At 37.3% G+C, this 22,800-nt stretch overlaps 1 protein-coding gene across 2 annotated transcripts in view; it reads left to right on the top strand.

The window, feature by feature from the left end:
* The window catches only part of NTN1 (netrin 1), a 148,178-nt gene that overhangs the window by 103,867 nt on the left and 21,511 nt on the right, over window positions 1-22,800 (top strand). For both annotated transcript variants that reach the window (XM_081939817.1, XM_081939816.1), the window contains exon 6: window positions 21,118-21,192. In XM_081939817.1, coding sequence (XP_081795943.1) covers window positions 21,118-21,192 — 75 coding nt within the window. The remainder of the gene's footprint in view (window positions 1-21,117; window positions 21,193-22,800) is intronic.

Raw genomic sequence — 22,800 nt, 5'->3', positions numbered from 1 at the left:
CGAGTATTCAGCACTGATATTTCAATGCAGTTTGGCATGGAAAAATGTGCCACTGTATCCATAAAAAGGGGCAAAATCACTACATGTGAGGGAATTGAAATGCCCAATGGTCAACTAATTAAATGCAACGAAAATGAAGCCTACAAATACTTAGGCATTTTGCAGTTGGATAACATCAAACATGGACAAGCAAAAACTATTGTCAGGAGAGAGTACACCAACAGAGTTAGGAAAATTTTGAAATCTAAATTAAATGGTGGAAATACAATCAAGGCCATAAATACCTGGGCAATACCAGTTATAAGATACACAGCTGGTATAGTTAACTGGACACAAGCTGATTTGGACCTTTTGGACCGAAAAACCAGGAAACTAATGACAATGCACTACAGTTTACATCCACGCGGTGATACTGATAGATTATACCTGCCCTGAAAATCAGGTGGCAGAGGATTATTACAAGTGAAGCAAATAGTTGAAGAAGAAAAACATGCACTAGCTGATTATTTAAAAGAAAGTCAAGAACATCTATTAATCGAAGTAAAGAACAAAAATGTACTGAAGGCCCAACAGACGAAACAAGAATACAGAAAAGATGTGATAAAATCAAGAATGGAGAGTTGGCAGAACAAAGCCTTACATGGTCAATTTCTGGAAAAAATAAAAGATAAAGTGGACAGTGAAAAAACTTGGTTATGGTTAACAACAGGTACATTAAAGAAAGAAACAGAGTCACTAATCCTGGCTGCGCAAGAACAAGCTATCCGAACAAATGCCATTAAGGCCAAAATCGAAAAATCCTCTGATGATGCCAAATGCAGACTCTGCAAAGAAGTTGATGAAACTGTTGACCACATACTCAGCTGCTGTAAAAAAATCACGCAGACTGAGTATAAATTGCGGCACAATTCAGTAGCACAAATGATCCACTGGAATTTGTGCAAAAATTATAATATTAAAACAACAACAAACTGGTGGGAACATAAGCCTGAAAAAGTCACCGAAAATCAGATGGTCAAGATCCTGTGGGATTTTCGTATACAAACAGACAAAATACTGGCGCATAACACACCAGACATCACACTGGTTGAGAAAAAGAAGGTTACAATCATAGACATCGCAATACCAGGTGATAGCAGGATTGAGGAGAAGGAACATGAAAAAGTCACGAAATACCAGGACTTAAAAATTGAAATCCAACTATTATGGCACAAACCAGCAGTGGTAATTCCAGTGGTAATCGGCACACTGGGTGCTATTCCAAAAGCACTGGAATTACATTTAAAACAGTTAAAACTTGACAAAATCACCATCAGTCAAATGCAAAAAGCTGCACTGCTTGGATCTGCACGTATATTACGAAAATACGTTACAACGTCCTAGGCCCCTGGGTGGGGCCCGACTAGTAATCAATGCCAAATCCGGAGAATCAACTGGCCGCTGTGATACAATCCTATAATAATAATAATAATAATAATAATAATAATAATAATAATAATAATAATAATAATAATAATAATAATAATAATAATAATAATAATAATAATAATAATAATAATAATAATAATAATACAGTTGTAATTGGAGCCCTTGGAGCAATACCTACAAGGCTACCTCACTATTTCGAAATTCTAAATTTATCGGACTTGAACGTTCTGATTCTACAAAAAACCATCCTACTTGGAACAGCTTATATCCTCTGACGTTACCTTAACATTTCCTAGGTCCTCGGTTAGGACTCAAGCTGCTGAGCTACCAACCAGCCCCAAAGGCTGTGAATCTCACCAAAGATTAACTAAATAATAATAATAATAATAATAATAATAATAATAATAATAATCATAATCATAATCATAATCATAATCATAATCATAATCATAATCATAATCATAATCATAATCATAATCATAATCATAATCATAATCATAGTCGAGGTCATAGTCATAGTAATAATAATAATAGACTGAGTTTCATGTTTAACAAATAAAAGAAATAATAATGATGATGTATAATATTACCCTCAAGATAAATCGCTGCAGACCCTCTCCAGATTAGCCTTCATAGCTTTTAGTTTAACTTCATCAGCAATTTTAGAGGACAATTTTTCCAAAACCATCTGTGATTCTGCCTACAGAGTTTAGTCAAATTGACAATTTGTCTCATTATTTTTTCCATCTCAGAAATTCAAGAAATGTTTATTGTTATTATTCAAATGGCGCCATGATTTACACAGACTTCATAGGGTTTCAGGATATTTAAAAGGGTTACAGTCATTTTAATGTCACTAGCAAAGACATAAGCTAGTTGACCAAGAAATGTTCCTGACAATGAATTATTTACCGTCACTGATTATAACCATCTTTTTGTAATGTTTGTCATTGGTTATGGTAGAACAATATAATGATTGATTGAATGGTTACAACTTTGCAACCCTTGTTTCCATGAAACAATAAACCATACTTGGATTTCAAATATTACTCAAGCGCCAATAGAGAGGATAATAAAGCATCTCAGCAACCTCTTGATATTGTCTCTCCTATTACTGTCCAAAATTGTGCTCAGTAAGCTTACATCATCTCCTTGCTTTCAACAAGGATGTTTCACAATGGAACTTCTATACAATGAGAGAAGCTAAAGGTCATGCCAAAGGTTAGAAGGCACCCATCAGGGGTTCTGGCTTGCTGTCAAATACAAAGCAAAGTTTTTACACCTCAGTCTTTGGGTTTGAGCTTTTTTCTTTCTATTTTTATTTTGTGCATTGACATAGCTACTTTGCTACAATAGGACATCTTGCCAGAGCTGGAAGACAGAGAAGAAGGTGTGGATGTCCTTGACAACCGATTTTTATTCTCCTCCCTATCACTCCCATGCAAATTATTTTTAATTTGAATTTTAAGTAAATTGTGCACTATTATATGCCTCTTTCTTTCTACTCCATATTATTATTCTAACGCCAAATAGTTTTGGCAAAACTTGAGGTGAAGTGAGACCACATCTTATGCCGAAATAAATCATTTTGTTTTGTAAAATGGGAGGATTTGGTTTTCCTCCTTCTCCAAATAAAAATAAATAATGGTTTTCAAACTGTATAACTGTTTCAGAATGGCAGTTTCTAAGAAGCTAGCCATAAGATAGAAATTAATAACCTACGTTTTTCAGGAAGTCTAACTATAAGTCAAACTGATAGCTGTAAGGGAAACTTTTAAAATGAGATGCACCATAGTTCAATAAAAATCATCTGGATTGATTCTGCTTTCAGTTTATTCAGTTAAGCTCTTTCTTCATATTGATATATTTTGATTTTACTATATATACTAGACCTTAGTGTAGCAACATAATGTATTTTAATTCTTTTCTAATATATTGTATACATTGAATAGATTCACATTGGTTGAGGCAACTATGCATTAATCTAATTGTGCTTCTAGATACCATTCTGAAATATAATTAGGAATTCTGACTACCCTTCCAAGATCTAAGCTTGAGAATAGGGTTGTGTGGCACTCATCCTAGTCCTGCAACATTTGAAAGAAGGTCAGAATACCCTAAAATGTAACAAATAGTAGACAAATAAATAAATAATTTTAGTATGAAATGGAATCATTTAAGGACTTAATGCTGTGCTTTGAAATGATTCTGAAGCTCGGTGTATTATGTAGTTAATAACAAAACTCAGTCCTACTAGCATCTTGCTATTGTGACTCTAGGTCACCGATGGCTAAACTTTTTCTAAAGCCATGCCAAAATTGTGTACCCAGACCCTCAATGGAATGCGCCCACCCCCCGTGCATCCCCCCATGCATGCACATGTTTATTTTATTTATTTATTCGACTTATAAGCCACTCCTTCTCCTCGAACGTGCCCTCGCCCATGCGCCCACGCGCCCCCATGCATGCGCGTATGCTGGCCATACAGGAGGAAAGTTTTTGCCCTTCCCAGGTTCTGGAGGCTTTCCTAAAGCCTGGGGAGGGGGAAAAACGGCCTCCCCCAGCCCTCTGGAAGGCTGAAAATAAGTTGGCCAGCAGGCGCAGGCGTGCCGGAGCTGAGAGGGTTGGTGTGCCAGCAAATATGGATCTGCGTGCCACCTGTGGTACGCGTGCCATAGGTTAGCAAAAAATTTAAATCAGGAAATAATAAAACAACTATTTTTTAAAAGGAAATTGGAAGCCTAATTAATCAATATGGCATTTGGCAGATGTCAAAATATATCATTCCATTTTACAGTCAATAAATACTCATCCACCATCAACATGCAAATCAACCAATACAGTTATCAACACACACACAAAATATGATGAATCATGTTGTTTTTTGGTCATATTGAGGTTATTAATCTCTTTGCTATTGGTTGTTACTGAGATAGATTATCATATCTTAATGTTCTAAAATGAAGATTCTCTGGACAGGAGGTATCCAGCATACTGCACATAGTGGAGTGCATAACACTTGCTAATTTACTTTTGCTTTTCTTCCCGTCCTTCCTCCCAGCTGTAAATACATTCTCTGTCTCAAGACCTAAAGATATACCTATAGATATATAGTAATCCATATTAGTGACTTAATTCAACACTATTTTCAATGATAACCCACTCCAAATACAAGAATCAGTAGAAGAGAAGTAGGATATGTGTGAGGGAAAAGCAAATCTATGATAATTCTTGCTCTAGTACACATCAGTGGTTTAAAAATGTGCATCTGTTATCCAGATATTTTGGCACACTACTGAGGCCAGCCCAAATTCCTGAAGCACTTATGGCTGCGGCTGGCTTGGCTTATCTTCATTTCTCCTCCTCCCAATTAGCAGCATAACAAAATCTGAATAAAGCCAGGAATCTTTTCACAAAGATTCCTGCCATAGTGCAAAAGCAGTTTATCACGTGTCCTATGGGTAACCTGCTTCTGATTCCTCCTTCTGTCCGCTATATTGACAAAATAAATATTATCTTAGTCCTACCACAGATAGTTCTCAACGTACGACCACAATGAGCCCCGAATTTATGTTGCTAAGCGAGACTGTTGTTAAGTCAATGTTGCCCCATTTTATGATCTTCCTTGTCACAGTTGTCAAGTGAATTACTGCCATAGTTAAATTAGTAACACCGTTGTAAAGTGAACCTGGCTTCCCCATTGACTTTGCTTGTCAGAAGGTCGCAAAAGGGGATCACATGACCCCGGGACCCTGCAACCGTTATAAATGTGAGCCAGTTGTCAAGTGTCCAAATGTTGATCATGTGACCTTGGGGATGCTGCAACGGACACAAGTGTGAAAAATGGTCATAAGTTACTTTTTTCAGTGCCGTTTTAACTTTGAACAGTCACTAAACCAATGGCTGTATGTCTAGGTCTACTTGTACATCGCTTACACAGTCCCAGCTGCTGCAGAGAATAAATCCGGCACTTCTTTTCTTATTCACCTGTTCAAAGGCCATCAAGAATTTCAAAAGGATTATTGTCCCTGAAGAGATAGAAACATCCACCAAGGCTACTAACTTTTAATGTGTTACTTTGGCAGGATGTCTATCTAGATGGGCTCGACAAAGCTTTTGCTACTCCTTTTTATGTTATCTTATACAATTGGCTTGTCAAAGGGATGCTGGATAGATGGCAAATATTCAAGCAGGAGGATCTTTGATCAGTTATATTGCTCTCGGACAATGACAAGCTGCCTTTGTTGATTTTGTTGTTGTGGGATGTTTATAAAAGATCCATCTTGCTTTTAACCAGACATTTCAGCCTTTCCTTATTTATTTTTCCATAAATAGGAAGCATGGACTATGCTCTGTTGTATGATTATTTTGAAAGAAAAGTTCTACCAAGCCATTTCGTTGTTCACTTTTTAAATCTGGGAAGCTGGAAATTATCTGTCAGTCTGCTTTGTTCAGGCTAGTTAACATTAAGCTCCCCTTGAAACTGCCAGCCATCTGCTCTTCATACTGTATTTTCATCAATGATCCTAAATTATAATAAAGTGGGCACCAGGAAGGGCCATTGGCACACACTTTTTCATAGTGCCTCAGCTTCCCATCCAATTCATGATTTCAATGCTGGCAGCCCCAACTGAGAGGCTTTAATCTAATTTCATGCTTTATTTGCAGCCATTTGTTTTTCAATCAATCTTGTTCAACCAGAAGAAAAGATATTGCTGGAGGTTCATTTCTGTGTTCTTGTTCCAAGGGTGAGGTTAATAGCAGTTATGTTTTCCTGGGATTGCTGCAGAGTTCACGGAGCTTTACTTGTTCATTTTAGTTCTGTTTATATCCAGCACAGTGGTGAGTTTCCCAATTTTTTAGAACCTCTTCTGTAGATGTGGCCTGCTTTGTGGGAGTGGCTTGCCAGCCATGTGACTGGGTGGGAGTGGCTTGCTGGCCATGTGACTGGATGGGTGTGGCCAACTTGTAAAATGTGGTGAAACTCACTTAACAACGCTCTTGCTTAGCAACCAAAATGTTGGCTCAGAAACTCTGGCATTTGAAGCACGCAAGTCCTAAAGCTGTCAAGTTACAAGACCCTTGCAGCCCTAACTCTTTAGAAAAAAAACCTCAGGGGTGTTCAAACTTGACAGCTTTAAGTCTTCTGGACTTCAACTCCCAGAATTCCTCCTCTCGCTCTTCATCTTTATGATGTGTGGACAGGCAGTGGGGGGAGCTGGAACCGGTTCTAAACGGCACTTTAGGTTTGTGGAACCTTTTCTATAAAAGAGGTTAGAACTTGCAGGAACCCACCCCTGATTTAGCACATCCTTCTGTTCCCAAAAGCACTTAAACCAACAGTTGCAGCAGATCCTATAGCGTTTCTTCTAAAAAATAAGATTTGGTTAGGGGAGTCCTTATAAAAGTGTTTAAATTAACAACAGCCATTTCAGATGTCCTGTAGAAACCCACAGAAGCTGGGGAGTGAACAGCATGGGAAGAATAATTGCATCGGAATCAGGCAGAAAATGTTTTTGATGCTGAGACTTAAGGGAGGTAAAAGTAGGTCTGTGCGCAGAGCAAATTATAGCCGTTCAAAGAAGTCAAATGAACATGCTACATATATTTGAATATAGGGGTTAAGAATAAGTTTAATGCTAATATTGAAACCTCTGACCTTAAGTGAAATATTAGCATGATGATCAAATACACTTATGAAAGCATACTCTAGAAGAATAAAGAAAATTACCTCAGGAGTTTTCAGTGATACCTTGGGAGTATAAAATGTGGAATTAGATACCATCAGGAAATCACTATGACTGACAATGTCACTCTGAAATAATTTAGTACTGGCAAAATGCTCAGAGGGTGCTGGGATAGAGAAAGAGATCAAAGGGGTAAATTCAAAGGGGAATTTATTTGATTTTGTTTATTTATTAAATTGAAAAAACCACCCTTCTCCTTCATTGAAGGACTGATAATGGGTGACTTTAATTAAGTATGCATAAATTGTTCAGATTCAAATGTTCTTATCTAGATATTATAAAAGACTCTGTCCTAGAATAATTTATCATAAACCTAGTGGATGGAGGGGTGATCTGGAACTTAAGTGTGACATCCAAAACCCAGTGTGAGATGTACAAACTGACCAGAAAGAAGGATCCCAATGCAATGGTGTTAATTTATGTTAGTGGGACATTGCCTAAGAAGTCCAATACAGCCATGTTTTATCTCAAAAGAAAGTATTAAAAACAAAGATTTGCTAATAAGAAAATTGGAAGGATGGTCATAATCTTTCCAAAATAGTTGTAAATTATGCAAAACACTAGTTCAGCTAGATTACTGTACATGTTTAGAAAGGTATCTCAAAATCCATTCCTTCCCCACCTCCCAGCATAAATAGTGGGGGAGGGGGGGAAACCCTGCTCAAATAAGAAAAATAAAGAATACTCCATACGATACGGCACATCACCAGTTTATTCTGTACAAATGCAGTGTTTGCAAAATAGTGAGGGAGGAGGCTCCATTTCTCCTCTTGCTGGTCTCATGAAGAGCTGAAGATGAAAAATCTCCCATCAGGAGATGTCTCTCTTCCTAATAGTAGAACAATTAAAATGAGTAAGGGCCCTCGAGGGATAATCTGTAAGCATGGGAAAATGCAAATTCATTTTTATTAGAATGCCCAATATGGCGGGGAGAGAGAGAGAGAGAGAGAGAGAGAGAGAGAGAGAGAGAGAGAGAGAGAGAGAGAGAGAGAGAGCTTGTGTTATTGAATTAGACATTATAAGCACTGAAACTGTTACTCTGCTTATATAAATCTGTGTTTTAATCATACCTGAGTAAATTTACAAATTACAGTGGAAATATTATCTCCTGTGAATTGCTCCGTTAAGATGGGCAATTCGGGTAGAACAGACATCATTATAGCCTTTCAGAAGCAGGTAATGCCCTCTTTAAGACCTCAGGCTGAACGTTCATTGGCGGCGTCCAGTTTGTTTGAACTGAAGTCTTTGAGGTTAGTGCATGATTTCCAAAATATCTGTTAGTTTGGTCAGAAGTGTAGCTTATCATAAATGATGTAGCTTGTTGTAAATGGCACTTCCCTGTAACATGGATCAGTGATAAGGCTGATGGAAGCTTTGTGCTCTCCAAAAAGGATCAAGTGTCTACTGTGCTTTAGGTATTGCCAGACTTTTTGATGGGAGGAATTATCCATTTGATTTAGATAGTCATACCTCACCATTGCCAATACTATTACAAAGCAAGCTATTTAAAAAAACAGATGTCAAATGTTTATTGAAGTATGCACTTTGCTTTGAACTTCCAGCTGCTGGGAATTTTAAAGAAATCTGGATATATTTAACCTGTACAAGTAGTTAAAATGATAATGTTTAGAATGTATTAAACACATATTTTATTCCAGCCCTTGTTCAAAAAGAAGAACGAACAGTCCTTCACAATAGCTGCTATTTAATAGCCATATTTAATAAAACAAAAAAGTAACTATAGAGGAAAAATTAAATTGGCAGATTTTAGATGCGCATGTAAAGGAGAAGTTGGCATATTGCTCATTGTTTAGAGATAGACATAGCAGAAATTATTGTTTCCCTAATTGTTCCCCTAAATTTAAAAAATATGAAATGGAAGAAATTGTTTCCAAAGTTAAAGAAACAAACATTCTCCACATTCTAATGTAAGTATGGCCTGCTCGATTAAAAGTTCATAGAACAGATGGGCTAAAAGGGAGTCCGGCCCAGCCTTCTCCTCAATTCAGGAACAAATACTGTAGTTCAGAATCAATCATATGCTGGAGTTTAGAAAGGAGAAACGCCACATGACAAGTTTGTTCCATTGTTGAAATCACTTATTCTGTTTCTCAGAAAATAAGACCTCCCCAGATAATAAGCCCAATTGGGCTTTTGCGCGCAGGCGCTAAAATAAGCCCTCCCCTAAAAATAAACCCTCCCTGAAAATATTTAAATGCATGCGCAGCCGGTCCTGTGATTTCCTCTGGTTGTTTGCACAGCACGAGGTGAGGAGGCGAGGTCAGTGGGTGGAAAAGGAGGCGGGAACATGCCCCATGCACTCACACACCCTATAGCCGCTCCCACAACCCTAGCCACCACACACACCCCTTCCGTCATGCTAATGGGCGCCACAAAAAGAGTGGAAGGTCCAGAGACACGCAACACAGCAGCAGGCACAAGGTGACCATGCTCACCTCCTCCTGCACCACAAAAATAATAAGACCTCCCTGAAAATAAGGCCAAGCGCTTATTTCGGAGGTCAAAAGAAAAACACGGTATAGTTAGGAATTTATTGATATCAGATCAAAATTTATTTCCTTGCAGTTTAAGATCATTGTTTCTTGTCTTATCTTCTGGAACAACTCTAAAGAATTTTGCTCTGTTTTCTAGCATTTGTAACTATGTTGAATCTCTCATTATCTCATCTCATCTCATGTCATGAAATACTTTCTTTTAAGAAGGTATTTGCTAATTCTCATACTTCACAAAGCCTTTTCTGAAGCAGGGTCATGCTGAGAAAAATATTTCTTATGCAATTCATGGCATCAGGCTTCTCATAGATTCATCTGATAGATCCATTTATGCTGAATTGTAGTTCCAGGCAAACCCTTTTCACACAGCTTCCTTTGTAGACATTCTAACTTTGGTCTTCATCCATTCAATGGATGCCATTCCAACTAAGTTTGCAAAATAATGGCAGAGACAGTCACAGAACCGCTTAAAGCAGCAAAATATTTGGCAGAAACAGTACTTACTTGGCAGAGAAAACAAACTCTGGCTCTCCAAAAACATTTTTACAGTCATCCATGGAACTATTTGCTGCTCTGATGTTGATCCTGAAGATATTAAAATGAATAAAGTTACTCCAAGGACAAATTGAGACTAAGCATAACAGTGAAGAATTGTAGGGTTGGTTGGATAGCAAATACTTGCACTATGAAGAATTAATTGCTAATGGCTGGCCTTTTTGAGACATATTTTGACATAAGAGAGAGACAATGATTTTGGTCTTCTACTAGTACAGTATCAGGTTTAGTATATTGGCTTTTCTTTTACCTATGATATCCTTTCATTCTCTGGGTTTTAACTGCACATCTGCTCTTCAGCAATTGCATAACTGTGGTGGATCATTTCTCTTCTGAAATATTCTGAGGTTATCAGGTAGTTTATCTGTAAATAGATATTATTTATACATATAATTTATTCTGGGATAGAGTTAAACCTAAGGCTGGCTCCTCCTGCTCTTTCTTCTGTAATAGTCTAAATCAGGGGTGGGTTCCAGCAGGCACTACTGCTGGTTCGCCCATGGGCGTACTTTGTGCGTGTGAATGCTTGATGCACACTGCACGAGCATATGCAGTGCAATTAAAATTGTTCTGCGCATGTGCAGAACTGAAAAACAAGATGGCGTCGTTGCCACCACCTGGAGAACTGGTTCGGGGGAGTGGCAGGCTTGGGTCTCTGCTGGTTCCAGCAATCCAGGCCGCCAAATTACTACTGAACCGATCTGAACCAGTAGGAACCCACCACTGGTCTAAATTGTCAACTATGGAAAATGGATAACCATAATCTTTCTCTCTTTGCTTACCATGCCTCAAAACTGATAGCATTTGGCTAAACATTACAAGAATTTCTTCTTCTCATATGTTTCCTCTTCTGAAAAATGGTGTTGGATGAAGATTAATTTGGCGCTTTCCTTTCTCTTGATTTGTTTGTCACAGCTTTCATTGCGCATATCCAGTATTTTTTAAAAAACCTGATTCCTATTTAATGAAATGTTTCCACTGGTAGGTTTCCTAGTCTCCCTTTTGTCTTTAACTTCTCTATTTAACATTTTCTAGAGACACTTTACTACAAGGTAGAAATTGAACTTTTGCTTAATTAATCATTTTCTGAGCTCATGTGGTGCGTTGAATCTGAGTTTACACAGATTTTGTAACTAAGATTTAATTGACCTCATTAAGATCATTCCCAGCCTATGGTTACAAGATTACATGTGGATGGATTCAATGAAATCCTATGAATATCCTTTACAGGAATTTACTTCCTGTTCCCAGCCATGGAGGACCCCAGTTGTATGTGAATGTTGTGCTGTATTACAATTAATCAAAATGATTTCTAGAAGCCATTTTGGGAAAGTGACATATAAGTAGTCCAAGCTTAAGATATCTCAAGACGTAGCATAATCCAAAGATCATAAATAAATAAATAAAATGGGTAATAGATGATATAATAAAATAAATGTGCTGTGAACAATATGCACCAGTTTCCTCCCAAATTATAACCAAAACATAATGTACTGTAGACATTAGCCACTCCGTATCTCAAGTGCCTGGAATTCTGCTGAGTATTATGTATCCCAACTAATGCCAAGTTGCACTTCATTTTAGGCTCTAAATATCTGTAGTGTTGTTATTTAAGAAGTGTTCTGCGTTCCATGGCTTTAATGCCAGACATTTAATGACTACTTTAAAATCTATGTGAATATCATCCTGATTTAGCATGCTAAATCTTCCTTTTTCAAGGGGTTAATACAGGGATGGGGAGATTGTGGGACACCCTATTAGTTGCTGCTTAAGAGAAGAAAACACCAGTAGTTGGCTTATAGTGATTGCTTATTGGGGAGTCACAAGAAGCACTAAAAAAAATAGAGGAATTATTAAGTAGTGAAGTGGCAAGAAAGGCATCGAGCTATAAAATTATTTCTGACAATATACGTAAACAGCAAATGAGGCAAAACAGCTGCCCTACATTTTGTCTTACTTGGAGATTTTAAAATATGATGTGTTTTCAAAAAATCTGCTACTTTTCAAATCCATGTAGTTTTGACTAGGAATGAAAGAGGGAGCTGTATATTTCCAAACTTGCAATCTTTTAAAAAAAATGCAACTAGACTTAATATTTCATCTTTTGGGGGGGAAAAAAACATTTGTATCTTCCAAGAGCAGGGAAAGGAGCAGAAATGCATTTCAACTCCCATAAACATTCAGATCAGGAATTGCAAAAAGTTGTTACCCAACACAACCAATTAGGGCATCTTATTCATCAATTGAATCCATATCCTATTTTTCAATCCAAAAGCATGCACCTTCTCTTAAATTATTTCTATTTATTCAGCCATGTTCTTAATTTTTACGTACCTTTTAGGATTTGAGGTCTAGGAGAGTCCTCACAAACTGGCATATGGATGTTTTCTTGCCAGACAACTAGTACTTTGTTGCCATTCTCTTAAAGTTGCAGAAAATCTCAGAATATTGGGTCAGTTTGCATTTCTTCTTGGAAATGCGGGAACTTCATCCAAACATAAAGCTTATTAAGGTACTGCACCATTACATGCTTGTTTCAATATACTAGAAGTTAGTCTGCGTTAAAACAGAATAAATGAATAGAAGATAAAAATATTATCCACTATAATGTATTGGCAGTCACCTCTGTCCAAAACTGCTAGTTTCACCTCTGTTGAATTTAAATTATTTTTACATCAAATTCGGCTCCTGGTGACTCCATAGATACATCTATGTAGTTTTCTTGGTTTAAAAAAAAAAGATATTTTCTTGGTCTGATTATCTTTCATCCTAGGATACAAGCCTGGAATTTCCTGATATTCTCTCATCCAAGTGCTGTATCAACTGGTTCCAACCGTCTTAGATTCTTAAGATCAATCACATTTAGCTAGGCACTTATTTCTTCACAGAAGTAATATGTTTCCAACATTACTTAGTGTTGGATACAGCATGTTGAAGATAAAATATTAGCACAGCACAGCAAGATAGCAACAATATATAAAGTAAAATGCATATTGTCCTACTTCTAATACAATTCAAGACTATCAAAGGTGAGAGGGAAAGGGCATGACATGTGGTATAAGGAAGGAAGAGTTTAGTGTTTCATTCTTTTATCTTTCTCAAAATCTATATTCAAATTGCATCTCCTTTCAAAGCCTCATGGAATCCAATCTACATGAGTTGCTAATGCTGACCTTGATTGCTTCATTGGTCCATTTGGATTGCTATCCATTAATGTGAAGATAAAAAATAAGTTTCTATGCCTGGGACTGGAAAACCCTGTTTTACAAATTCTGGCCACACTGGTGACTTTCAGAGGTTGGGACTACTCTTTTCGTAAGTTCTAGCTAGCATAGCCAATAGCTAAACTAAATAAGGTTTATTTCCACACTGGGAAATGGTGCAATTAATTTGATGCTGGAGAAGCATTTGAAGCTGCTCATATATTTTACACTGTAATACAAAGAAAATAAAGTTAGACCTGGATTTCATTTCAAAAAATGTAAAATCCACTTAGATATTCTAGATTGAATTTTAATTTTTTAAAAAACTGGTGTTCAAATTTGGATGGAATCAAATTGGACATCTGTCTATTCGAACAGGTTTAAAAATTTAAATGTAACATTTGTAAAAAAAATTAGTTGCAAATCACCTGTCAGATACTGATAGCTATTACACTTTGATCATATACTAAAATGAACAGCCTGTAAATGTTAAATTCCATTAGCCATTGCATTCTTAAATACTCTGACTAGGAAATTCCATTGCTAAGAATTTAGTTGAACTTACATTTGGTTATTTGGATATGTCCAGAAAATATTCCACATCAAAATTTATACATAAAAAAAAACAAAAGACATGTGGATATTATTTCTCTTGGATTTCTCTGATAGTTGGAAATTAAAGTCCCAAACTTGTTTGCACAATTTCTCTTTGGTTTTTATCAGGGCTGCTTCATATAACATTCTGAGCCTTCAAGTTGGGAAAATCAGCCAGCTTCAGTATTTTTAATGTAGCCCTCTGCCTCAGTCTGGGAAATCAGCCAGAACTATGCACTAAATGATTACACAAACATCTTATGCTATTTTTACATCAAAGGGAATAGACCGGAGAGGCCAAATGTAGCAACAACAAAAAAACCCAAAAAAGGTTAATTACTTTATTTTATTTACTTACACATTTATAAAATTTATCAACTACTTGAATCCTAAGGAACTCCTGCTGATGTGCAAATATAAAGCAGAATAAACAAATTAATAGAATGTAATAATAATATAAACGATTAAACTATTCTCATGTTACTTTGGAGTGGCTCGGAATCATCTTGTGATCTTCTCAGATTTATATTTTCCTTAATATTTTTCAATCAGAGGGGTTTTTTTTAAAAAAAAGATGTTTGTGATTTGAAAAACTCTGTATTTTTATCTTTCCATAATGGAATATTTCCATGACTACATAAAGACTACAAAAAGTTAAAAGGTTTTTTTAAAGATATTATCTTCCCCTTCTCTTGTCTAGCTACTGTAAAATTAGTTTACCTCCTTATGGAGTTGGGGAAGGAAGAGTTGCCTCTACTAGTTATACTCCCCAGTACAGGACTAGGATAAGATCTCATAGAATTTATTTCATTTTTATTTTCATATTTTCTCTTTAAGTGTGTCAGAAAAGCAGCACAGGTTGTTGGAACTGTCTCTCACTGAGTTAGCAGGTGGTTGCCAAGTAAAGCACTCCCATAGAAGATATGTGGAGACCGCATTACTTACCAAGCTGCCACATTAAGGCAAGAAAGTGGGTAGACCTAGAGGAATTCTGGGAGAGAAGATTTGAGGTTCATCTATGCTGCTGTATGTTAGTAGATATGAGATAAGGGATAGTAGTGGGAGCCCTAACTTCCCTCTCCCTGCTTTCAAAGGGGTGTTTGATTGTTTTTTTACTTGCTTGGTTTGGAAAGAGTACTGCTGTTCTGTTCAAAGGGAGGCAGTAAGGGAGTAGATGCCCACTGGGATGGCATGTTCCAAAAGACTGGCATCACCCCTGAAAGGCTGAGCCCCTGCCCCACTAACCTTCTTAAATCAGTCTGGATTTCAATCTCAGCAGAGAATTTGGTACAAATCAAGAAAGCACAATAAGTTGTCAGTTAGGAGTTTGGACAGCTTTAAGAAGGTTTCTGTTATGGATCTATAGGCAATCTATTTTTTTTTTTTGCCACTGGTTCTGTGGGCGTGGCTTGGTGGTGGTGGGTCATGTGCCTGGGTGGGCATGGCCAACTTTTTTTCACTTTTTAAATAATTCCCCCCCTCCCCAACCTATTAGCCTGAACTGGCAGGAAAAAATGCTTTAAAAAGTGAAAAAAAAAGGTTCTGATGATCGTGCGACAGAGCTAAGTGTCACAGAACACCCCCCCTCCCCCCACTTTTAAAGCTTTTTTTAACTACCTGTTCGGGTGAACCTTAGCATTTTTTGCTACCAGTTCTAGCGAACTGGTCAGAACCAGTAGCATTTCACCCCTGCTACACATCCATGCATTATGTGTCAGCTGGCTGATGCCATCATTTTTTTAATTGCAGCTATAACCATTATAGATCACATACCACTCCCATTATTATGACTATCTTATCATTAAGGTCATTTTATTGGGATTGTACCAAATAGGTCCAGACTCTGATAGCCTTTTGGACAACAAAGGACCAGTAAAATAAATATATTGTCAATATACTTAAAGATGTGGTATTGGACCCAGTTATTTCATTCCTATCAACAACCCTAACCTAACCCTAACTATTATCAATTTTATTGTCAAACTTTTTATAATAAAAAAAACGATATTTCTTCTAAATATTTTTTTCCCTTTCTTGCTTAAAAAGAAGTGTGAACCATATTAACCGATAAATTCCTCAGTATTCTGAAAAATTCCTCAGCTTCCTGTAGGAAGTTTTCCATCCTTGACGATGTGGAAGGAAGTCCCAAACTAAATCCTCAATGATCTGACTTCGATAGTCAATCTCTTCTTAGACAGCCACAGAATTAAAATTAGGAAAATATCCCTACATAATCAAAGAATTATTAAAGGATTGGAACGGATCCATAGTTGTCACAGCAACCAAAAAGTTCAAAATTGATACAGAAATTATATGGAAATGGAAGTAATATGAATAATTTATTTTATTTATTTTTCTCTTTTCCATATTGTTACAATCAAAATATAGATTCATAATCAAGGCTCAAGAAAGCCCCATTATTTACATTACATTTACATTAAGTTAGAGTTAATGTAAAATCTGATAGACGGTGAAGCCAAAACCTATATGGCTTTTAACATGATCCATCTGAATTCCAAACCAAATTAAAAACATGCTGTATTTCTATTCTCTGTAGTTTCACCAAGGTAAAGTTGTATTGTTGCTGTATAAAAAGAAAAACCAGAATAGTGACGTTTTATGGCTTTTTCATTCAATCAGCAGGAGGTATTGCTAGGCAATCTTAGAAATCATAGAGGAAAACTAAGGTATGTCTCTTTACCATCTGCTATAGCTTTATTGCATGAAAATTCTTTAAAATCAGCTTATTAGTCTTCAAAAGAGGCAAGAAAACTTGTATTACCGGTACTTGTGTAAATGAAAAAAAATGCATGTTTTGTTGTATTGGAGATAGGTTGACAATCTCTTATTCATATTTCTTTTCTTTCTGTTTCTATGTAAACAGTGAAGAAACATAAAATGTCTTCATCTGCATTAATTAAATTCAGATAGTCAATAATCAGAGGCAGTTTACCATTCTACTAAAAATTATGGTTACCTAGGTTTAGAATAAATTTTCCAGAAATTATATCTGGCCCAGGAAACGACAGCGTACACAGTTCTAAGCACCTCACAATTCACCCATGTTACATCACTGCTGTGTGAATTGTATTCAAGTCCTTTTCTTCAATTGTTGTCATCTAATGCTTTCTCAATAGCTACCCCTTGGATCCATAGGTCCCGACCCTCTGAAAAGCAGTAAAAACCTGCATTTTACCATAAGTACTATGGTAGTGTGAGTTTTCTTTTAAGGATATATGGAGAAGGGTAGCAGTTGGAGGTCTGGAAGATTTCCATGTTGATTTTTCTGCATTTATTACATTTATTGTTGTTTTTGAGCCACTCAAACTTACGTTGCATAAGATGGGCAGGTATATAATCCAGTAAATAGACATACTGGTGAAAAAGAGATTGAAAGGAAAAGTCAAAATAATTAAATATTCTCATAAGGATATTTAAAAATACAATCATTGAGGCTTGACTGTAATGTTTTGCCCAATGTAATGAAGGGTCAACCAACATCCAGGAAGCTGTCAAAGTTAAGATGGCTTCCTTAAAACCTGTCCTAACACAGAGCAGAAAGAGAAGCAGAAAAAGTTTACGGCAAGAAAAGGAGGTAAAAAAAACAGGAAATAATAAAAACCTAAATATATTTGAATGGAAAAAGCCAAGAGCAATTGTCCAGCCATTAGACAGCAACAGACTGAATGAGAAGCTCAACGAATGTACACAGTCTCTGCTACCATAGAAGAGAGAGAGGCTTGGCCTAGTATTGACTTTTTCAGGGAATGAATTGGAACAAATAAAGCTAATTAAAGTAGCAGATGAGGATATTGCAAAACATCTTGAGACAGCCTACAGAAACAAATCACCAAGTCTGGATGGCATCCACCTGAGAATTCTTAAAGAATTCAGTAATGAAATTACTGGCCTCCTAACAAAAGTAGGTATACAAACAGCATAAATTAATTATTGAAATGAAAGAATATGTTGTAAAACTAAGAAGCAGAAGGATATAATAGTTCTGAATCTATGTCTTCTGGTTTTGTGTTGTAGAATTAATGAATGAAAGGGAAATGACGGTGTAGCTTTAATTAAGAATGGAGCAAGAATAAATGATTAAAAGTATGAATTGGTCTCATCTATGGTCTCATCTATGTTAATACGACAGCATGTCAGCATAGGGCTACATAGCTTGTTATGCTCTATGCTAGTGAATGGTAATAATGGATGAATCAAAGATGAGTTTTAGGGAAAATTTGGAACAGATCTGATCCATCCATTATTCCATCTAATTGGGTAATTTATTTACTCTGGGTTGGATCTCTACAAAGTCTCAGGATATAACTGACCAGAAGAAGACAGACAGATGGTGGTTTGATGTGTTCAAATCTAATGAGATGACTGGGCAACTTCTTGTGACGTTATCTGGGATTAGCTAATTCTGTAGAGTCCAAGAGGAATTACATTGGATTTTCTGTAGCCTGAACTCAACCACCTGAATCCTTTTCCTGCCCATCTGGTTTCTTCGTGCAGCCAAGGATGGGTTCTATGTAGGATTTTAGATTTAAGAGCCAATGCTAAGGCCTATATGGATACCTGGACAGGAAGAAATAATTGCTGCATTGATTCAAGAACAGTTAAAAGATTCAGGAAGAAAAGTAGGTAAGACTATCAGGGCTGTGCAGTGATCTGGATTTGAATGGAAAGAGATTGTGTGTGAATATACATCACAACAGCCAGTTTGGCGTAGTGTTTAAGATATCAGTCTAGAAACTGGGGAACTGTGATTTTTAATCCCACCTTGAGCACAAAACCAGCTGAGTGACTTTGGGCCAGTTACTTTCTCTCAGCCTTAAGAAGGCAACAATAGCAAACCACTTCTGAAAAACTTTGCCAAAAAATATATACAGGGAATTGTTCTGGCAATCTCTGAGAATGAGACACATTTGAGCGGAAGGGGAAAAAAACATATATTATTTTAATCAGCAACTCCTCAAATAAACGGTATCTTTTCCTGAGCTTGTGCTGCATGATCCCAGAAAAAACATTGTTGAAAGAGGCAACTTGCTCACGTAAATATCTTTTCACCTTCAAATCGAGTTTGCTTCACAGATTTAGATTTGGTGGCTATGAGTTTGCATTCGGGGATGGTGGGGAGCAAAGAGACCATTACCCTGATCCTGGGGGATTAAAGAAATCAAAATATGTCAGAAGCAATGCAATAAACAACTCATGATTAGTAGTATTAAAATGGTACTCAGATGAGACCTGATCTGTCCTGAATCTAGGCATGTTTTTCAATTGAGTCATTTTCTCCTCTAAGTTTGTTTATTGGCTACTTTATCTGTAGATCTTAGTTTATAGTTACTGGGAACCTTTGTATTGATTAGCAGTTCCAAGAGAACTATTCTTCCATTAATCAATGGAGAAGTGATTGGACAATTGCTCAGTGGAAGGCACACCTGGATTCTGCTTCCTCTGCAGTTATCTGGGACATTCTTTTAATTCTTGGCAGCTCCTGTGTCCCTGTTGCTTCTGATACTGCTGCCTTTTTCTGGAATGGAATAGATTCAAGCTATCAAAATAATGCCAACAAAAATATGAAGCATGACTATATACGTAGAGAGAGCCAGGAGGACTGAGTTCCTTGGAAAAACCACAGTATAATGATTATAGCAGCAAAGCAACCCTGTTGTGATGTTACTGGTTTTTATGGATTATATTTCCATAGTGTATGAAATATGCCAAACCTTATTCTAAGTGCTTAGCAAGATGGTGATGGTGATTAAACATTTTGCAATGTATAGCTCTTTATTTGATTGCTATTTGCTTTCGATAAACTAACAAGATAGCCATTCATAGATAGGAAATTGTTGGAGATCCCTATGTTGCTGCTTCAGTAGTTATTATGAAAATGTGTCTTTCACACACATTTTTAATAATATGAGGCCCTCCGGAGGCAGAAATGGTCCATTTTCTGACTTTCAGTGGGCCCAGTAGGTCCGTTTTTCACCCTCCCCAGGCTCCAGAAGCTTTCTAGGAGATAAACAAGGTGTGTACATTAGAGATTGTTTCACAAGCATGAAACATATATACCTCTTCGGCCCTGGTTTATTTGAATAAACATGAATGAATGCCATTCCAGAGTAAGCCCTTTTTGGTCTTTCCAACAGAATAATGAGCAGCCAGAGCAAGTCGCAAGAGCTCCATTCAGTCCCAACCGATGATGGGAGAGTAAAATGTGACTGTGAGGCTCAGCATTGGATGCACAAAGCATAACTGAGCTCCCCATGTTCCAAGTGATGCAAAATAGCTCCAGCAGGCTCTGCCAAAGTGGCAATGCTGCATCACATTAGTAGCACTGGAACACAGGATGATGTTCAGAAGGAGTAAAACCATTGTATCACAGCAGTAGGGCCTATTAGAAATGAAGCAATCCCACTGGGGCATTTTATTTGCACACTCCAGTAGAGTGGACGCCAAAGGCTTTGCTAATGCTTCATGGGCTGCTAATTTCCTCTCTGACCCCTTTTGTGGAGGGGTGACCCCAGTCAGAATCCTTCTGCAATGAATGCCAAAGCCTGACACAGGTCTGGGTTAGGGGTGACAAAGAGGCCTCTGTGGGCTTTAATCAGGCTCCAGTTTGCCGTTTAAGAACCGGGAAGAGGGGGGGGAGAGTTGTGGCTCTCTAAAGATCTGGGTGGTACAATAAGGGAGGCCCAGGGTCTCCCATGGAGGCAGCTGAGTTGCAGCAGGCAGCAGAAGACAGGCTAAAAAATTCATCAGACAAGGAGGGGAGGACAAGAAAGGAGAGGCGGATGGCTTCTTTTGTGAAGGGCTTTCTTTGGAATATAGAAGGTTTTTCAATGAATGCCCCCATTAGATGACCCAATCAGGTCCTGGCAGATGGATCTCCTAGGCATGCTGCTTATTCATGGCAGAGAGTAAGTTGCTCTCTCGCTTCCCTTCCCCTTTGCTGCATCCCTCCCTTCGTCCCACATGCCCTCATGCGTATTAAGACTAACTTCCTAATATATGTGTATATATGTACATATCTATATCTATATTTCTTTCTCTTCTTGTCCATCCCCAAAGACTGTGATACCTACTGCAAGGCATCCAAAGGGAAGCTGAAGATAAACATGAAGAAGTATTGCAAGAAAGACTATGGTGAGCAACTCTCTCTCCTACCCAACGTCACCCTGGAAATGCTCGGTGTTTGTCTGTCTTGTCACAGGAGGTTTTAAAGTGGCATTTCTTTTTCTGAAACATGGTCAGTACAATCTTTGTTATGGTATGGTAAGCAATTATTATTGGCCCAAAAAGGCCTTCCTACCTGTTTGCAATCTTGTTTATAATTGAACCAGCAATAAAGGACCTGCCCAAAGTTTGAGATGGGCATAATAGCAATAGCACTTAGATTTATATACCGCTTCATAATGCTTTACAGTTCTCTCTAAGTGGTTTGCAGACTCAGCATATTTCTCCCAACAGTCTGGGTCCTCATTTTACCAACCTAGGAAGGATGGAAGGCTGAAACAATCTTGAGCCTGGTAAGATTGGATCTGCCAAACTGCTGGCAGCCAGTGATCAGCAGAAGTAGCCTGCCCTACTGCACTCTAAATGGGAGGACCGAAAGGAAATCAGTAAAACATGCAGCAAAGCATCTTCTGGGATCTTGCTCTGGGACAGCCCCCTGATGAGAGCATATTCAGCTACCCAAAACACTGAGTGGGCAAGGGAAATTTACTCTCTTGCCTCTTGGAAGATGGGAAAAACTCATAAACTACAGCAAAAGATTTCATTCATATATGGGTAGCTTGTATAGTATGTACTGGGAGGCATGTGTCAAGACAGAGTTTTTAGATTGCGTTCACACAGCATCTTTAGCCTGCTTGTACATTGATCAATGTTCTGGGTTGTCCAAATATACTGAATAGAAACTGCCCAATTGGGCTGGATTGACACACATGCTAGACCACAAGATAAACATGCAAGTAAAGCTTTTTTTTCATGCTCAACACATTAAGGACAAATTAATGGATAGAGTCTTAGAGTGAGCCCACCAAAGTTAGAAAGTTTCTTATCAATGATGAAGTAAAAGGAATGTTGGTAGAATGTTGCCAGGAGTGAAGAAATGCTAGGGAAGGCAAACATTAGAACTATGCATTTAATGCGCATTTATGTGAATTTGTGTGGTTTCTCTTATTAACAGAAGTGAACATGTAAAGATGATGGGTATGACAGCCTAATTTCCTGGGAGACAGGAAGATATGTTCCTGCCACAGTCAGTATTTTTCTATTTCAAATTAGTATGGTGTGGCTTTCTTTGTTTGTCCTGCGTATCATAGCCAGGTTACCAGATCCAATTGGTTGTATGATTTGTTAGCAACTAATGACAACTACTCGATCCCTTTGATTCTATCTGTCAAGTAGGAATAAAATAAAGGAAAAAAAGATGTCAGAGGTTCAACAAATAAATAGAACAGTTGTAAAACAGTGGCAATTTTTCACAATGAAGATGAATTTTAAAAAAATTAGTAGGGTTTTTCCATGTAAATGTAGGTGTGTGTGCTTAAAAATAAACATGTGACAGCGATTTATAACATGGGTTGTTAAAAGTTTTAGAACATGGTCGGAAAAAATACAATTAAAAAATTTAAACTATACTTCATTGGAAAAGACTTCTGACAATGAAACCAGTATCACCAATACTGACCTAGAAAACAAACAAATGATCATTAAACAAAGTCAGAGTTTTCACTCAAGGCACAATTG

Source organism: Natrix helvetica (assembly GCF_964273705.1).
Source record: "Natrix helvetica genome assembly, chromosome: 1".
Classification (NCBI taxonomy): Eukaryota; Metazoa; Chordata; class Lepidosauria; order Squamata; family Natricidae; genus Natrix; species Natrix helvetica.
This window is presented reverse-complemented; position numbering and strand designations above follow the sequence as displayed.